Genomic DNA, 20,681 nt, shown 5'->3' on the forward strand with positions numbered 1-20,681 from the left:
CTGATGTTCTCTAAAATTGTTAATATATCACAGGGATGACTTTTAAGTTTGTTTCAAACAGAAAGGAAATATAAATTCCTTTTCTCATTTCAAAGATGCTACCAGTGTGCACAGAAACTAGACAAAGAAGAAACTTTCAGTATAATATTTTATTGCCTAGCTGATAACATTGCTTGAATGCTGGTAGTTCTCTCTAAACCATAGAAACACAGGGAATCCAGGGTGGATGATACCTTCAGGACCAAGGGTGTGAGGGGTGATGCTGGGAGAGTGGAGGGTGAGTGGTTTGGAAAGGGGGAACTGATTACAAGGATCCACATGTGACCTCCTCCCTGGGAGACGAATGGCAGAGAAGGGGGAGAAGGGAGACCCCGGATAGGGCAAGATATGACAAAATAACAATGTATAAATTACCAAGGCTACCTGAGGGAGGGGGGAGCGGGGAGGGAGGGGAAAAAATAGAGGACCTGATGCAAAGGGCTTAAGTGGAGAGCAAATGCTTTGAGAATGATTGGGGCAGGGAATGTATGGATGTGCTTTATACAATTGTTGTATGTATATGTATGGATTGTGATAAGAGTTGTATGAGCCCCTAATAAAATGTAAAAAAAGAAAAGAGGAGGAAAAAAAAAGAAAATGATTAGGGCAAAGAATGTACAGATGTGCTTTATACAATTGATGTATGTATATGTATGGACTGTGATAAGAGTTGTATGAGCCCCTAATAAAATGTTTAAAAAAAAAGAAAAAAATTTTCTAATATGTATTAATGCCACATGACAAAATGCCCTGATTCCTAGTGCCAAAGTTCAACTCAATGTATATACCTGAAAACACATGCATTTGTGTTCTTTTTTTTAAATGGTGCTAATGGTGCTTGAAGGAAAACAGCCCATCTACAGCAAGCCATCTATGTTGTTCCTTAGGCATTCTATCTTTGTTGAAATTGTTGAAGGACAGTTTGTTTCATGGTTCTTGTATTTGAGTCTAATACACATTGTAGCATGATAGATGCAGTGCATTATTTTATAGTGTGGTTTTCTGAAAAGTTGCTATTTTAGGAATTGTATTTCAGATCTTAAATAAAAATTTTTTTTTCTAACTTTCAAAGCAAAAAAAAAAAAAGTGTTGAAAAGCAAAGTGCGCCTGACCATGGTATTTTCAAGCCCCTCATATGTATGTGAAATTTAGACACTAACGATATCCTTTTCCAGGGATGGTTGATAAGGAAAATAAAAGGGTGTTTCAAAAGTTCATGGAAAAATTCCATTATGTTTTAATTCCATTTTTACATGAAAATTTTAAAGCCCCATTAGAGAGTTTAAATTAACAAATCAAGAAATGATTTTAAAAAGACCCTGTTATATTATCTTGAATTTCGGGGTAATGATGAGAAAAATGAAAATTATGAGAGGTTTCTCAGGCATGGGATTGAATGTAGGGAGAGACCATAGCTTTTTATCACAAATGCCTCTGTACTACTTTATTTGCTACACACACTAACACTAGTAAATTAGTAAATTATCTGCTATCGAATCAACTTCGACTCATGGTGACTTCATGTATTAGATAGAGCTAAACACTACTTTGAAGATTGAAAACTTAAAAAGCAGGAATATAAGACTATAAAAAGAAAAAATACACACGAAAAATGGGCTAGAGGGAAATATGTCAAAGTATTAGTATTTGTCACGTATGGGTGGCAGAATTATGGGTGGTTTCTTTTTTATGCTTTTCTCTACCCTCTGTATGAGGGGATACCCTCAAAAACCCAGAATTATTTTTCGAAGCTATGTATTTAAATTTTTTGTTTTTTTTACAAAACATCCTTATTACTTTCAAAGTACTCTCCATATGCTGTGTTTGCCAAAAAGTGGCACTGAGATCACTGCATGAGCAGGTGCATTGCTGTGGTGGCAAAACCAGTCCCCCATCTGCCACAAATCAGGCCTTTTTTGTTGCACACCGTTATGCAATCTTTCCAGAACCTCTAAATAGAAAGCTTGACCTGGTGGAATGAACTCCAAATGAATTAGTTGACACTTTTGTCAGTTTGGGAAATTGACAGATGTCCAGAATGAGGTTTGTCATCAACCAACATTTCACCTTTTTTGAAATGAGAAAAACACCCTTACACTTGAGTTTTTCTAAGTGCTTTCCTGGTAATCTGTGTTCAACATCACAACAGTTTCTATGGCATTTTCCCATAGCAGGAAACAAAATTTCACAGCCGGACAATGTTCTCTTAAATAGGCATTACAAAAACATGATTCAAGTGAAACTGCCTTTCTGAAAAAATTCACTGTGACCAGAGGGAACCTTCCCTTGTAATGCCACTGGGTGCACAAACCCAGAGTGAGTTGTTAGATGCTCACCTAGTGGGCAAAAAATGTATACTATGAGGCTCTGCCCAGCAGAACGTTTTTCTGTAAGGTACCCCCTCATATTTTCCAAAAATTTTTTATAATAATAAAAAATCTATCTGAAAGGAAAAAATAATGCCAGAAAGCATAGAAGGGAGGAAAACTATCAGAAAATAGGCTCAAAGGAAACTGAGGAAGAAAAGGAGAAACAAGTTCATCGGTTTACTAAGAGAATACTTTCCAATGCAGACGTATAGCTCCCTAAACTCAAGCAAACTCCAGAAAAAGGCCAAAATAAGGACAGGTATAGCAGCAGGCCCTTCATTTCTTGGGGAAACATGGGTAATGAGATCCCAGCACTGCTGTGGTAGACTATTACAATAAGAGCCCTCAATTTGCTAATACTTCCTTGTTTGCATGTCCCTTTGCAATGTGACTTTGTAGGTTCTTGCCTCAAAAGATGGACTCTGTTTCTCCACCTTTGGAATATAGACATGGCCATGTAAGTTGCTCTGGCCAATGGAAAGATAGCAAACATGACACCATCAGAGATTTGAAAAGTACTTGCACATTTGGGGCCTGTTTTCTCTTGCTGTTGGAAACCTTTTGGCCATCATGTGAAAAAGCCTAGGCACCCTGTTTTAGGTCCCAGCTACCCAAGCGAGATCTTTTTAGACTATGCAGTCCTAGTCTAACTGTTCCAAATTAGAAAAACAGCTCAACTAACCTACAGAATCAGGAGAGTTGTTGTTATAAGCCACAAAATTTTGGGTCGTTTTGTTAATGAAATGAGGAAAATACTCTTATCACCCTCTAAATCAGCGGATCTCAACCTGTGGGTCGCAACCCCCTTGGGGTCATAACAGTAGTATTTATAACAGAAGCAAAATTACAGTTATAAAGTAGCAACAAAAACAATTTTATGGTTGGGGTGGAGGGGTCCCCACAACATGAGGAACTGTAGGAAAGGGTCGTGGCATTAGGAAGGTTGAGAAGCACTGCTCTAAATGCAAATGTTCTCTGTTCAATGATCAGTTTTCCCTTCTTCCTCAGAAATGGTTTCTCTGCTAGTATTGTACTTTGTGGAGCTCCATAGTTGATAGAATTTCCCTACTTTAACAGCTAGGATGATGGTATTAGAATGTTTTCCAAAGCATTAGGCTGCTTGCTGAAATTGGCACAATTCCTCCTTTCATCTCAAGTCATAAAATATCAGAAGCAACACACTCCTTTAGTTCTGATTATGTTGCAGTTTGAGGGCCTGAACGTTGTATCTTAATGATAATTTTAGGTCAAGAAATGTATTGTTAAATAAATGAATCAATGGCTGACTCAGACATCCTATCTTAAAAGTCTTTCCTACTCCTCAGGGTAGTTTTTTCTCTTACACCCTCTGTTTAAAGTACAGAATATTGAATCACCTTTAGGGCTCCATGGAGCATCATCTGAATTCTTCTTTTTTTTGTGTCGAGATTTTAAAGCAGGGTCATCATCATCAGATTCCAGGGATGGATAGACTGTAGAGAAAGGGAAAAGTAGAGTTTCTGAGATCTCAATCGAAATGGTGAAGACAGAATGCTACCTTCGTCAGCACCTCCTACTCTCCTATAAATATACCCTTTACTTAATCCATTTTAAATGGCAGGTGTCCTTGAATATGTCTGCTTTTCATGACTTTGTGAGCTCTGCTTCAAAGGCCTTTATTTCAGCTTCACCTAATTAACTCCAATTCATTCACCCAGCATACCATTTAATGAGTAACCTCATGAGTTAGCTCACCCTTTAAAAATCAGTCCTAGATTCAACTACTACGCAAGTCTTATCTCATTCCCCTAATCAGATTCAGATGCCTGTCTCGACAGCATCCTGTGTCATATAGTATTAAGAGTTGACTAATAAGTCAGTTGACCCAATTTACTGTGAGGGCAGAGATAGGTATTATTTTCTTTCATACACAATGCTTAGGAGGTGTTCAGGAAATGTGTACTGAAAGAATGGATAAAGGAATGGTACACACATTCATACAAAGGGAATAGAACGACTATTTTGGTTGAATTCGAAACACCATTACCAGGACTGAATGTTCTGTTGAAAATACACATATGAAAATATCATACTACAGAAAATATACATATACGGTTTTATTACACACTCATTACAATCCACATATGAAATTTAAGATGTAATGGGAAGATGGTCAAGAAAGGTCCTACTGATGGGGTATACTCTGCAAACTGAGAAAACAAAGTGAAGAGGTTTCTTGAGAAAACATGGCCACCAGATAGAGCCTCATAGTGAACTCGACTAGTCTCAGCCAGAATCTAACAGGTAGAGGACCTGTGACCTGGCAAATTAGATACATGACCTGAATTTTGGGTGCTTAAAGATTATTTTTGATTTTTTTCCTTTGTTGGGGGTAAAAACCCCACAAAACCCCTTTTCCCTTCAGGGTACTTGGAACGTGGTATACCAGTGAGTCTCAGTGGCTCCTCCCACACTTGGAGACCTGCCACAGTGCTGGGACTTAACCTCCTCCACACCTCCCTCTGATTAGAAATCCCCCTTCACCTCATATCTCCATTCTTACTGCCTATTTACTACCTGGGGCCCCTGTGTGGTAGGAAGATAGCATAGAAAAGTACAGAATCTCCATATCTTTTTACTTTTCCCTTTGTGACCCTTCTTATAGGGGTGCACTTCCTACACTGACAGTCAGCTCCATGAGAGCAGGAAGTCGAGTGCTGCCAAACCAAGGGCCCTTTGTTATAAACACAATAACATCTATCTGCTGTGTTCTCCCTATATTATATAGTGGGTTGATAAGTGACCCCAGTGGATTACTGGATATATTCTCCACCACTACCCAGTAAGACAAACTTTCACATAAATTAACCAGTACTAGAACACTTTTTAACATCTTTTCTAATTTATCAAAAATTACTACTATATATATATTCGTGTATAAGCCGAGTTTTTCAGCACGTTTTTAATGCAGTATTTTGTGGTGAAATTAAGTGCCTTGGCTGACACTCGAGTATATATGGTATTTAATTAAAAGACCACTTATGATTAATATCATCACTTAAATCCTACTCTCATGCTCGCATATCCTATTTCTGCAACCTACCCTTCCATTTCTTCCTCATCTCTACACAGTACAATTTCCAGTCCCTATCTGTCCACTAATCCAAAGAGCCAACCCCCCACTAACACACAGCTCAGAAACCTACATACCATCTATAGCTGGATCACAATGCTGTGAAGCAAAAGACAAGATAAGCTAAGGTCAACAACTGAAGATTACCCAATGGAACATACACAAAAAGGGAGTCCTGGAACTACCAGAAAGTGAATGCAGGAGAGTGTTTAGGACCATACAAGAGATTTGGGAATCAATCCTAAAAACAAAGGAAGAAAGTGAGATACTAAAAACCTCACACCCAAAAGAAACCCAGAAACCCAACAATGAAATAAGAGAAATAAAAAACACGGTATAAGAACTGAGCAATAACTGTATACATACATCCCTGGGGTGAGGTACAGGTAATATGGCAGAGGACAGACTAAACTCAGGGGCACATATGGTAGCCACTAAAAAGGAGGGTGGGGAGGGAGACATGGGGAGCCAGGGGAACAGGGCATTAACTCACACAGGGGAGGGAGTTAATTGTGTCTCCATAGAGAAAGAGGAACCCGACTTCAATCCGGTGCTCCAAGACAAGAATGCAACACACTGACATGAAGCAGAGAACTGATATAGAGGACTGAGGGGCCGGCCCCATTACCAACTAAATGGACAGCACCACCCTCCCGCCCAGAAGAATTCACTTCAGAGGACAGCACTGAAGCTACAGCTCTAGGAGAGGGACTTGTCTCATTAGAGCATACAAGAGCCAACAAAGGGGGAAGGGGGAAAAAAAAGAGTGAGGCACATCCAGGCTCACCAAGCCCTGAGGACAATGTTTCTGCTCAGAGCAGCAACGAACAGAGACAACCACAGGGTCGGGCCCACCATGGGACACACTGACCCATAGCACCACAGGGGAAAACACTAGAGACACATGGAGTGAATTGTGCCTGCCCTGAGTCCACTATGAAGAAGCCAGCCACTGGGGGTATGTAGCAGAGCTGCGGGGGGAGCAGAGCAATGAAGTCCCCAGGGAATGCCAAGGATAGATGTGGGGTCAGGGCATGGCACCCCATCAGACTCAACTGGAAAGCACTAGTAGACCTTGAACTATTTATAGGGGGTTTTTTTGTCGTTGTTGCTTTGTGTTGTTATTGTAGTAGTTGCTGTTGTTTTCTTTTCTATTGGTGCTTTGTTGTACTCGGTCTTGTGTTGGTGCATATTGTTGTCGCTGAATGTCTACCTGGAAGGGATAGGCGGGATAAACAAGCCGGAAGTGAGCACAATGGGATGACAGTTCTGGGGAGACGTGGGAGAAGGGGAGAAAGGGGAAAAGAAGTGGGTGTTAACAAACCCAGGAACAAGGGAACAACAAGTTATCCAAAGTCAGTGGCCAGGAGGGTGCAGGAGGTCTGGCAGGGCGTGATCAAGGACAATGTAACTGAGAGGAAATTCCTGAAACCCAAATGAAGGCTGAACATGATAATGGGACAAGAGGGAAGTACAAAGAAATAGAAGAACTAGGAAGCAAAGGGCATTTATAGAGATCTAAATACAGGCATATAAATATGTAAATATATTTATATACGAGGGGGAAATAGATCTATGTACATATATTTATAGGTTTAGTACTAAGAAAACAGATGAACAGTGGGCCTTTACTCCAGTACTCCCATGAACACTGTTCTAACAATTTGGCAGTCTAAGATGCTCACCTTCCTGGCATGATCATGAAGACAACAAGCAAATGTGGTGAAGAAAGCTGATTGTGCCTGGCTATCAAAAAATATAGCATCTGGGGTCTTGAAAAAGGCCTGAAGATAAACAAGCAGCCATCTAGCTGAGAAACAATAAAACCCACATGGAAGAAGCACACCAGCCGATCCCGACACGATTGCTGAAGACAAATCGGGTGCATAAGCAAATGTGGTGAAGAAAGCGGATGGTGCCCGGCTATCAAAAGATATAGTGTCTGGGGTCCTATAGGCTTGAAGTGGCTATCTAACTGAGAAACAACAAAGCCCACATGGAAGAAGCACACCAGCCTGTGAGATCACAAGGCATCGAAGGGATCAGTTATCAGGCATCAAAGGCCACACAGCATTGTGAGTGAAAGGGAGTGCAGAGTGGGGACCTAGGGTCCATCTGTGGGCAATTGGACATCCCCTTGCAGAAGGGTTGCGGGGTGTTGATGAGCCAGTCAGGGTGCCGTGTAGCAAAGATGAAACATACAACTTTCCTCTAGCTCTTGAATGCTTCCTTCCTCCCACTATCATGATCCCAATTCTACCTTACAAATCTGGGTGGACTGGAGGATGTACACTGGTACAGATAGGAACTGGAAATACGGGGAATCCAGGACAGATGAAACCCTCAGGACCAGTGGTGAGAGTGGCAATAACAGGAGAGGTGAGGGAGAAAGGGGGAATAGATTACAAGGATCTACATATAACCTCCTCCTTGGGGGATGGGCAGCAGAGAAGTGGGTGAAGGGATACGTCAGACGGTGTAAGATATGACAAAATAATAATAATTTATAAATTTTCAAGGGTTCACGAGGGAGGAGGGCGTGGGGAGGGAGGGGAAAATAGAGGAGCTGATACCAAAGGCTCAAGTAGAAAGCAAATGTTTGAAGAACGGTGAGGAAAACAAATGTACAAAAGTGCTTGACACAATGGATGTATGTGTGGATTGTGATGCGTTGTACAAGCCCCCAATAAAACATTTAATTATTAAAAAAAAAAGAACAGCAAAAAAAATGAAAGAAGGGGAAAACAGAATCAATGGACTTGAAGATAACCATGCAGACTAGCAAACAAGAGAAACGAGCAAAAAAGCAAAAGAATCTGAAGAGGGACATTATGAAGAGAAATAATATACCCTTCAATGGAATGCCAGAACAGGAAGAAACAAATAAATCTACAGATAAAAAGGAGAGAACTGCGAGTAGTTAGCAAGAAAAAAAAATAGTCACCTACAAAGGTAAATAGTTACGAATATGCTCTGATCTCTCCACAGAAACCATGCAGGAAAGAAAAATTCGAATAACATATATAAAACTTTGAAAGACAAAAACTGCCAAACCAAGAATCCTATAACCAGCACAGGTATCTATCAAATATAAAGGAGAAATAAAAGTATTCTCAAATAGGGAGATATTTAGAGAAATCAAAAAAAAAAGCATTACAAAAAATATTAACCAGATCTCTATGGTCAGAAAATCAACAACTGCAGCATGCAAGCATGAGACTACCATAGCGTATAACACCACCCAGAAGTCAACACACTTAAAACAGCACCTAAAAAAACCAACATATTTTCTAGAGGGGACACGAAGACATGAATTCAAGGGGTTACCAAAGTTATGTATTTAAATTTTTTAATAAAACAACCTTATTACCTTCAAATGACTCTCCATTACACTTAATGCATTTGTCAAATATGGGATTCCACTCTTGGAAACATTTTTCAAACTCATCTGAATGGCTGACAGCACCTCATTTTTTCTCCCTGCCCATCTCTTCTATATTGTCAAATCACTGTCCTTTCATGTCCTTTTTCATTTGTGGAAACAAAAAGAAGTTGCATGGAGTGAGGTCAGGTGAGTAAGGTGTGTGGGGCAAGAGAGGCATGCTGATTTTTGCTAAAATCTGGCATACTGGGATGGCTGTGTGAGCAGGTACACTGTCGCGTAGTAGTGAAACCAGTCCCCCATCTGCCACAAATCAGGCCTTTTTTTGTTACACACTGTTACACAATCTTTCCAGAACCTTTAAATAGAAAGCTTGACTTACAGTCTGACCTGGTGAAATGAACTCCAAATGCATTATGAGTCGACATTTTTGTCCGTTTGGGAAGTTGACAGATACCCAGAACGAAGTTTGCCATCAATTGATATTTCACCTTTTTGAAACAAGAAAAACACTCATACACTTGAGTTTTCCCCATAGCGTTATCCTTGTAAGCTGTGTTCAACATCACAACAGTTTCTGTGGCATTTTTCTGGAGCAGGAAATAAAATTGGCCATCACAAAACGAGATTCAAGCAAAACTGCCTTTTTGAAAAAATTCACTGTGACTAGAGAGAACCTTCCCAGGTGATGTTACTAGGTGCTCTAACTCAGAGCAAGTTTCTTGAGGTTCACCTTGTGGGAAAAACGCATACTATGAAAGCTCTGTCCAGCAGAGATTTTTTCCAGGTGTTTTTAGGTACTCCCTTATAGATGCGAAAATTCTCAACAAAATCTTGGCCAGTGGAATTCAACAACATACCAAAAAAAATAACACATCATGACTAAATGGGATTCATAACAAGGATGCAAGGATGGTTCAACATTCAAAAAATAATTAATGTAATCTACCACATAAACAAGATAAAGGATAAGAACTTAGATGTACATATCAGTTGATGCAGAAAAAGCATTTGACAATATCCAACAGCCATTCATAATGAAAGCACTAAACAAGATAGGAATAGAAAGGAAATTTGTCAACACAATCAAGGCCATTTATGTAAAACCAAAGGCCAATATCATATTCTATGGGGAAATACTGAAAATATTCCCATTGAAAATGGGAATCCAACAAGGATGCCCCTAACCATTGTCACACATTGTGCTGGAAGTCCTAGCAAGATTATAAGGCAACAGGAAATTAAGGGAGTACAATTGGGGAAAGAAGAAGTGAAACTCCCTATCTGAAAACAATAGATTTTATATAGAGAGAACCCCAAGGTCTCTACAATAGGATTGCTATTTAAAAAATGGAAGAGTTTATTAAAGTAGCAAAATGCAAGATTAACATGAAGAAATCAATTGGACTCATATATTGGTGATGAGAGATCTGAAAATGGCATAAAGAAAACAATACCGTTCACAACAAACACATAAAAGCTGAAGTACCTAGGAAAAAACCCTAACCAAAGAAATAAAAGACCTGTTTACAAAGAAAACTATAGAACATTAATGCTTGTTTCTTTTCACATTGGGAGTTTATCTGTTGTAATTTGTCATTGTTGGTAGCTTTCTTGATTCTATATTATGCCGTTTTTCTATGTTTTCCGGGATATGAAACCCAGGATAGAGTAGACGCCTCATTTTTTATCCTAGGAGCAGCTGATAATTTCAAATTTCTGGGTTAGCAGTCCAATGCTTAGCCTACTACACCACCAGGACTCTCTTTCTATAAATAGCAATTATTATTTAAGAGATAGAAATGATAAAAAGGAAACAAACAGATTTTGTAGAGTAGAAAAGCAAACTAGCTCAAACGAAAATTTCATTATATGGCTTCAACAGCAGATATGAACAAGCAGAATTAAGAATCAGTAAAGATGAACATGGTACAACTGAAATTACTCAGTCTGATGAACAAAGAGAAATATTATAGAAAAATTAAGTCTAAAATATGTATGGGGTACCATCAAACATAAAAATATATGTATAGGGAGTCCTAGAAGGAGAGGAATGAGAGAAAGCTGAGGATATAAAATTTTTTAAAAGGCAGAAGGGAGTCAAGATGGCATCCAGGTAGAATCACCCACCTGTTGTTAGACCAGATAATTAAGAAAATTGGGAATGTGCATGCAGACCCCACCACAGAGTACCAATTCTTGAAGGCAACGCAACCACATGGAATGATGCATGAACAGAGTGGGCTACAGGGCGGCCCCAATCAGAGCCAAACTGGCCCCTCGCTACAAGTATGTGCTACAGAGGACAACACTAAACCTATAGGTTGGGGAGAGAGAATGGCCTGCCATAACCAGACAGAAGAAAACCACGAAGGAAAGAGAATGAGGTCCCATATCGGCACACAGGACAATGTCCTCAGGACAGTGTCCCTGCATGGAGCTACTAAGGCACAGAGAGGACTGTAGGGTTGACAATACCTCGAGACATGATGACCCCCTCAGCTGGAGCACACTGTGACAGAGGACAATACTAGGGGCACATGGGGAGAATGAGTCCAGTGTGAACCCCCCACAGTGGGGTGAACCAAGAAGGGAATATAACAAATCTGCAACAAGAACAAAGCAAAGCCGCAAAGCCCCTGAGGAGCCCCTACAATAAGACTTCAGGCTAGGAGGGGCAGTTCCCAGAATCTCCCAGGACCAGTGGGGAGATAGTCATAAAGGTCAGTGGATAGACCTGGAATGATATATGCATTTTCATTTTTTTCCTAGTTACTATTATTTTTCTTCATACATTTTTCTATTTCTTTTCTTTTTATTCAATTTTTAGTTTTCCTTTTGCATTGTGTACATTATTGTTGGTTTGGCTACCTATGTAAGATAGACATGGGAAGCAAGCCCAAGCAGAAGCATCGGGACAGCAGGTTCTGCAGGGATTTAGTGGGAAGGGAGTGTTGATCAAAACACGCCATAGACAGGGGAACAACTAGAGAATGAAAATCAACAATGAGGAGGATGTAGAGATCCTGGGGGTATTAGAGCAATAGCAATCTAGCTTACTAAGAGGCAGAAGAAGGGCAGGAGTGATGGTGGGAGAATAGGAAGGTAGAAGGAAACAGAGGAAAGATCTAGGAAGTAAAGCTATGGAGAGCGGTATAAACATAGATGTGCACTTATATAAATATATTAATTCATAAAAATAGAGGTATTGGCATAGGCAATATATTGAGGAAGTGGATGAACTTTGGGCCTCTGCTCATACCCTCCTTCAATGCGAGAACACTTTGTTTTAACAACCTGGAATTCTGTGAAGCTCACCCTCCTGGCATGACTGCTGAAGACAAAATGGGTTCACAAGCAAATGTGGTGAAGAAAGCGGATGGTGCCCGGCTACCAAAAGATATATTGTCTGGGGTCTTTAAGGCTTGAAGTTAAACTAACGGTCATCCAGGAGAGAAGCAACAAGCCCACATGGAAGAAACACACCAGCCTGTGCAATTATGTGGTGTCGATAGAATCAGGTAACAGGCATCAGAAGACCCAAAACAAACAAACAAACAAACAAACAAAGAACATATTGTTTAGAATGAGGGGAGTTGTAGCAGATACCCCAATCCATCTGTAAATGATATGACATCCACTCAAATAAGGGTCACAAGGAAGAGATGAGTCAACCAGGGTGAAGTATAGCACTGATGAAACACAAAATATTCCTCTGGTTCCTTGAGGCTTCCTCAACCATTACTATTATGACCCCAATCTTGCTATTCACTGCAGGCTAAGCCAGAGCATGTCCATAGGTACAGATAAGAGCTCAGGACACGCAGAATCCAGGTCAGAAAAACCCCTCAGGAACAGAAATGGGAGTAACAATACCAGGAGAGGAGGGGGAAGGTGGGAAGAGGACGGGGGAAGAAACCACAGGTGAAGGGATATAGAGGTCGGTGTAAGATATGAAAATAATAACTTATCAAGGGGCCATGAGAGTGTTAGGGAAGGAAAAAAGAAAAGCTGATACTATAGGCTCAAGTAGCATGTAAATGCTTAGGAAATGATGGTAACATGTACAAATATGCTTGATACAATTGATGTATGGATTGTTATAACTATAAGAGCACCCAATAAAACGATCTTAAAAAAAAAACCCCAAAATTTCCAAATGTTAACTCACAAGCTACCCATCCAAGAAGTGCTATAAACTCCAAGTAGGATAAACTCAAAAAGATTCACAAAGGCGAAAATCTTGAAAGCAGCAAGAGAAAAATAAATCATGACATATAAGCGAGTCTCAAAATAATTAACACCTATGTGGGGAAAATTGAATTTTCACATACAGAAAACTAGAGCATATCCATGTCTCATATTTTATGCAAAAATAAATTCAAAAGACTATAAAAATATGTAAAAAGACATGCTACTGACTGGGAGAGTATCTTCAGAAGCTGTATATCTGATAAGAATCTAAGAGCCAAAATATAATGCAACTATCAATAACAACAAAGAAATTAATCAGATCATAAAATAGACAAAGAAAGACATTTCGCCAAGGAAAGCATTCAAATGGCCACTGAACACATGAAAAAAAATCTCAACATCATTATTCATCCAAACCAAACCAAACTCACTGCTAATCATTGACCTTGTGATTAGCAGCTCGAGATAACCCACTACATGCTACCAGGGATGCTTACCTTGACCCTCACGCACCTGGCCCAAGTAATAGTACTTTCAATTGCTTCATATGCATGTGAAAGTCGGACGCTGAATCAGGAAGACTGCAGTAGACTTGATGTGTATGAATTATGGTGCTGGCAAACATTCAAAGTACCATGGATTGCCAAAACAACCAACAAATCTGTCTTGGAAGAAGTATAGCCAGAATGCTCCTTATAAGCAAAGTATCAGGAAAGACTATTGCCTGGAAAAAGGACATCACGGTTGGCAAGGGCACAGAAAAAAAGGAAGACCCTTGAAAGATGGATTGACATAGTGGCTGCAACAATGGGCTCAAACATAACAATTGTGAGGATGGTGAAAGAGCAGGTGCACTGTTGTGGTGGCAAAACCAGGCCCCATCTGCCACAAATCAGGCCTTTTTCGTTGCACAGTTAGGCAATCTTTCCAGAATCTTTAAATAGAAAGCTTGATTAACAGTCTGAACTGGTGGAACAAGCTCCAAATGTACGATGAGTCAACATTTTTGTCTGTCTGGGAAGTTGACAGATGCCCAGAACGAGGTTTGTCATCAACTGACATATCACCTTTTTTGAACCGAGATAACCACTCATACACTTGAGCTTTTTCCATAGCACTGTCCTTGTAAGCTGTGTTCAACATCACAATAGTTTCTGTGGCATTTTTCCCGAGGAGGAAACAACATTTCACAGTCCCACACTGTTCTCTTAAATCAGCCGTCACAAAAAATGAAGTTCAAGCGAAACTGCTTTTACGAAAAAATTCACAGTGACCAGAAAGAACCTTCCCAGGTGACCCCAGTGGGTGCACTCACTCACAGCGAGTTGCTTGATGCTCGCCTAGCAGGAAAAAATGCATACTACAAACGCTCCATCCAGTGTAGCCCTTTTTTGGGGGGTACCCTCTCATATATAAATTATAGCACTCTATAAGTGTACTGCTATTGAGTCAATTCTGACTCACGGTGACCCTACTACCCCTGTGGGTTTGTGAGACACTAACTCTTCACAGGAGTGAAAAGCCCTGTCATTCTCCAGCAGAGCACCCTGTGGTTTTGAACTGTTGACCTTGTGGGTTGCAGTTCAATGAGTAACGCTACGTCACCAGGGTACTCTCTCTCTCTATCTCATTATGAGCTGAAATTAATTTGATGGCAGTGAGTTATGATCTCACTGCCATTGAGTGATGCCAATTCACAGCAACCCTATAGAACAGGGTAGAAGTACCCTGACAATTTCCGAGACTTTAACTATTTACCGGAGTAGAAAAGGCCCATCTTACTCCCATGAAGCAGTTGATGTTTTCGAACTGCTGAACTTTCAGCCCAACACATAACCACTATACCACCAGTGTTCCTTGTGGGTTATGACAGCTACAATCAAAACAAACAAGAACAGCGAAATGCACCCAGAAAATTGTAAGTGGTGGTAAAGATGTGAAGAAATTAGAACCCTTATCCATTACCGGTAGATTACAAAATGGTGCAGTCATTGTAGAAAACAGCGTGAGTTGCTCAGAACATCTGAAAATAGAACAACCACATGATCCAACAATACTACAGCTAGGCATGTATGTATGTATGTATTTGCATATATATATATATATATCAAAAAAGCATGCCTCAAAGGCATCTACACCAATGTTCATGTTACCATTTAAAAAAAGGGGGAAATAACCTAAACGTGGTGCATATACAGAATAGAATAATATTCAAGCAGTAGGAGAAATGAAGTCTTGATACATACTACAGAGTAAGGATAGAGCTTACAGAAATTATGCTGAGTGAAGTAAACCATGGACAAATATTGAATGACTTCAGTTATATAAAAGATAAAAACAGTCAAATATATACAGGCTACAACTAATTAGTGGCTACTAATGATGGGATTAAGGGGGTAGGTGGAGGATTAATAGCGATAGAAAAATTGCATTAAGGATAAAGTTGCACAACTGATTATTGTAATTGCTGTCAATAAGTTGTACATGTGAAAAAAATATCAAGTTCGTAAAAGTTGTGTAGTAGATATGTTTACAACAATGACTGGGGGAAAAAAAGAATAGTTGTTGAAGCTATTTATGTAACCAAATACCTCATGAAATTTGATTCCTTTCATGGGACATCCCAGTTAAGTGACCTAGTAACATGTGTTAGTGTTTCTTTTCTACCTCCTAGTTTTTTTGTGTAATGCCTTGGGTCTTAAAAACTTGCACAGGGGCATCCAAAGAACAACAATTTGTCTCTATTCACCTGGAATAACATAGGAAGGAGAGTCAGGAATAGGAGGAGAATCCAGAATGTGTAGCTAATTCTTCATCAACAACTGCCTCCTTTGACCAAAATAACTAGATGGTAGCTGGCTACAATTAATGAACATTTTAATCAACTATTCCATAGCAGAATACTGATAGGATGATGGGGTAATGCAGAACACAATTTCAAATTCTTAAGAACTTCAAACTTTGCTTGATAATCCCTTGTAACTGTTGACCTGAGATAATCTTTAAGTTTTAAACTAAAAATGTTCCTGTAGTCTTAACAAACAACAGTTTAGCTTAAGTAGTAAAAATTGTCTTGCCTTGAGTATTATGCTTTCTTAAGAACTATGTATATGGAATCAAATTGACATGGCAGCTCTAAAGAATTGATAGGAGGGAACCTAAGGGGATGTGAGTTTATATTAACCGAGGAGGAACAACTTAGAAAAGGAAGGTTAAGAAAGTTTGCACAATTCAAACACCACCAACAAAAGAAAGCTGATTTTTTTCCTTAGAATAATGCAGTAGGATGACATATTAAAAGTGCTGAAACAAAAATTCTTATTTTGCAAAACTCTCCTTCAAAAGTGAAGGAGAAATGAAAACGTTCAGATAAAAACAAAAGTTGAGGTATTCCGTTGCTAGTATATTTGTCCTACAAGACAAGCTGAAGTTTTCTGGGTAGAAATGAGAGAACACTAGAGTGTAACTCAAAGCAACACAAATAAAGAAAACCAGTAAAGGTAATTAGATAAGCATAAAAGTCAATATTATTGCATTTAAAATTTGTAACCCTTATTTATATATAATTTAAAACATAAATCCATAAAACAACCATAAATCAATGTCATTTGGAACAGAATAAATTGAGAAGTAATTTGTGACAATAGCTACATAAAAAAGGGAACTGAATCTGCACAGGAACAAAGCTTTTGTATGTAAATAAAGCTAAATGGTATCAAAGTACCACATTATAAATTGCAGGTGCTAATTGCAATTCTCAGGCAAATACTAGAAAAACACAAGCAAAACTAAAACATACAAAGAAAAAAATGAGAACAGAAATGAGAAACTATTAAAAAATCACTAGAAAATAATCAATTAAACACAAAGAAGAGTAATAGAATAAATGAAGAGTGAAAATTATATTAGGCATACAGAAAATACCCAAATTGGCAGAAGTAGATCCTTATCAGTGATAACCTTAAATCTAAATGTATTAAATTCACCAATAAAGAAGTAGAAACTTTCCAAAACAGACATGCCCTTCACCCTACTACTTATTAATTTGTGTTTCCAGTAAGGCTCACTAATCACTCCTGTAGGAGTGTCTGTTAATTGGGGTAATGGTATATGGAAGGAACTGGTCGGGTCTTCTCCTGATCCCTGCACCATGGGAAATTTACCCAGTTGAGGTGAGGTCTCCCCTGTTGAAGTGATTTTTAAGAAGTACAAATAAGGGGTTAGTATATTGTTCATGAAGGTAATTAGATAAGCATAAAAGTCAGTATTATTGCATTATTGCAGTAAAAGTTGCAACTTTTACTGATATACAATTAAAAGATAAATCCACAAAACAATAATCATAAATCACTATCAATGGGAACATACTATTATAAAGAAGTTATTTGTGACAATGACTACATTAAAAAGGGAAATGAATCTGACAATGTGAGGCATACTACCATGTTTGGGAAACTGCAATAGAAGATTAGATAACCTGAGAGTCTTCTTTTATCCTGGTGCTTATTTTTATAGTAGTGGTCTCATATTACACTTGTCCTTTTTTGATCAACTAATTTCACTCAACGAAGACATAAAAGTCAAGGGAAAAAAGAATATACAGTTTGGAAACAAAGGAATAAAACTGTTCCTAATTACAAGTGGCAAATAGAAAATATATCCAGAAAAATCACAAGAAATATACAAAAAAGTTTGTAGAACTATTTGAGTTTAGCAATGTTGCAAGATACAAGATTAACACATAAAAATTAATCATATTTATACACAGAAGGTCTTCAAAAAGTGTGTGGGGAAATGCCATTATCTTTACATTTCAATTTTATAGTAACTTCCGGAAGCCCGCTCATATACTAGCAAAAAATGTGTATCTTATGTAAAAGTTTACTCAAAATGGTCCTGGATAACAATGTAAGATCTAAGACTATTAAAATTTTAGATGAAAAAAAAATGGAGAAAATTTTTGTGGCCTGGGGTTATACAGAGTAAACAAAACACTGAAAGTATAATGCATAAAAGATAAACCTGATAAATTGGTATTTAAAGAAAATAAAATTATGGATGAGATTTAAGAAAATGAAATAGTCCATACAATGGAAAATGACATTTTCGAATAAAGTATCTGATAAGAGACTGGTATCCAGAATATATAAAGAAATTTAAAGATTCAACAGATAAGAACAAAGATAACCCAACTGAAAAGGGTCTGTTTAAAAACATTTCAAAAGGCAAGGTATATGAATAGCTAATAAGAACATGAAAAGCTATTCAACCACAGTAGCAGTTATATAATCGATTTTGTGTGGTATCATTGCACACCGATTAGGATAACTAAAAATATATATAGTAACAAATCAACAAATATACAGAACAAATAGAGTTGACACATATTGCTGGTAGAAATGTACAATGGCACTAACTCTCAGGAAAACAGTTTAGCAGTTTCTAATAAAGTTAAAACATCCACTTCCCATATTATCCAGGAAACCTACTCCTAAGTATTTGCTCTAGAGAAATAAAAAACCATGTTCACTCAAAAACTTGTTCCCAAACTGGGAACAACCCAAATGTCCTTCGGTAAGTAAATAGCTAAAAGAAAATGGGACATCTGTATAATGGAGTACTACTCAGTAATGATAAGGGGCAATGTGTTGATATGCAACAACACGGATGAATCTTAAAAGCATTATGCTGAGTGAAAGATGCTACTCTCAAAATATTACATAGAGTATAATCTATTTATATGACATTCTGGCAATGGCTAAATAAGAGATAGTGAACAGAGCAGTGGTTATCAGAGGCTGGGGAACTCGTGACTACAAAGAGGCAAATAGAGAAGTTGAGGGGGTGATGGTACTGTTTTATATTTTGATTTGGGTAATGGATAAACAATTCTAAACACACGCATACCCAAGCCAGTCTATTCATGTTAATTTAAAAAAATATATAAAACTATCAAAAGGGCTGACAAGCTGAAAATAAGAGGCCAGAGCTTTCACCTCTAGTTGTAGGCAGAGAACATTAAAAAGGAATACAAATTTAAAAACAAAGAAAAGTTTTATACATGGTAGACAATGGTGGAGGAGGTGGGGAAAGGAAAACAAAAGGATGAATATGAGGAAGAAAAGGGTAGTGGGGTCATGGGGGATTAATCCACCCAAGGGGAGGGTATTGTTTATATCTCCACAGGGAAAGTGGGACCAGACTTCAACCCAGTGTCGCAAGGTGTGAATGCAATATCCCGGCGTGGAGGAGGGAACCAGTGGAGAGGTCTGGGAGGCTGGCCCCAGCACCATAAATTAAGTGGATTCATGCCCCTCCCCCGAAAAGAATTTGTTCCAAAGGACGACATTGACTCTGCAGCTCCGGGAGATGGACATATCTGATCAGAGCACACGGGAGCAGATGAAGGGGCAGGAGGAGAGAGTGGAGCACAGCCTGGCCCACCAGGCCGTGATGATGATGTTCCTGAGTAGAGCAGCCAGTCCACAGAGAGAACAACATGGCTGGCCCCACTATGAGAAATGATGCCCCTCAGTGACTAAGGGCGATACAGGGGACAGCACCGGAGACACAGTGTGGGAATTGCACCTGACCTGATCCCACCACACCGAGGCAAATCACTGGGGGAGTGCAGCGGAACAGCAAGGGAATGGAGTGGCAAGGTCCCCAGGGAATGCTGAAAGTGGACTTTGGGGCCAGGGCGTGGTGCCCCAACAGACTGGACTGGAAAACGCTCCTAAGGGCCAGCAAACGATCCCTGAACTAACTACAAGCTTTTCTCTTGTGAACTGTTTTGTTCTGTTCTTTGTCAGTGGTTTCTTTTTGTTGTTTTGTTGTCTGGTTGTATACTGTTGCTTTGTTTTCCTCTGTCTTGTTTTCGTGCATGTTAGTGACTCCACAGGTCTGTCTGAATAGGACAGGCTGGATGAACTATCTGGAGGAAAAACAACGGGACCCACAGTTCCGGGGTGACTTGGGGTGGGGGGGTAGGGAGGGTAAGGAAGTGGTGTTAACAAACCCAGGGACAAGGGAAAAACATGGGATCCCAAATGGTAGAGAAGGGGTAGTGGCAGGCCTGGTGGGAAATGATCTAGGGTAAGGTTGCTTAGAGAAGAGGTATACTCTAGCCCAGGTGGCGATGAAGCATGGTAGTAGGGCAGGAGGAAAGTCAAGGGAGATGGAGGAAAGAGCTAGGAGTCAAAGGGCATTCATGGAGGTCTAGACAAAGACATGTACATGCAAATATATATAGGAGGATGGGGAAATAGATCTGTGTGTCTATATTTATAGGTCAAGTATTAAGGTGGCGGAAGGACCTTGGGCCTCTACTCAAACACTCCCTCAATGCATGAATACCTTCTTTTATTAAATTGGAACTCTATGATGCTCACTCTCCCGACACAACGGCTGGAGCCAAAGTGGGTGAACAAGTAAATGTGGTGAAGAAAGCTGATGGTGCCCGGCTATCAAAAGAGATAGTGACTGGGGTCTTAAAGGCTTGAAGATAAACAAGCAGCCATCTAGCTCAGAAGCAACAAAGTCCACATGGAAGAACACACCAGCCTGTGTGATCGAGTGGTCCCAA

The 20,681-nt window shown here is 39.3% G+C and overlaps 1 protein-coding gene across 4 annotated transcripts in view; it reads right to left on the minus strand.

Annotated features, from left to right (window-relative positions):
* The window catches only part of PHF8 (PHD finger protein 8), a 158,115-nt gene that overhangs the window by 20,832 nt on the left and 116,602 nt on the right, over positions 1-20,681 (minus strand). For all 4 annotated transcript variants that reach the window (XM_075539672.1, XM_075539671.1, XM_075539673.1 and 1 more), the window contains one exon: positions 3,785-3,880. In XM_075539672.1, coding sequence (XP_075395787.1) covers positions 3,785-3,880 — 96 coding nt within the window. The remainder of the gene's footprint in view (positions 1-3,784; positions 3,881-20,681) is intronic.

The sequence above is a fragment of the Tenrec ecaudatus genome, chromosome X, assembly GCF_050624435.1.
Source record: "Tenrec ecaudatus isolate mTenEca1 chromosome X, mTenEca1.hap1, whole genome shotgun sequence".
NCBI classification, from domain to species: domain Eukaryota; kingdom Metazoa; phylum Chordata; class Mammalia; order Afrosoricida; family Tenrecidae; genus Tenrec; species Tenrec ecaudatus.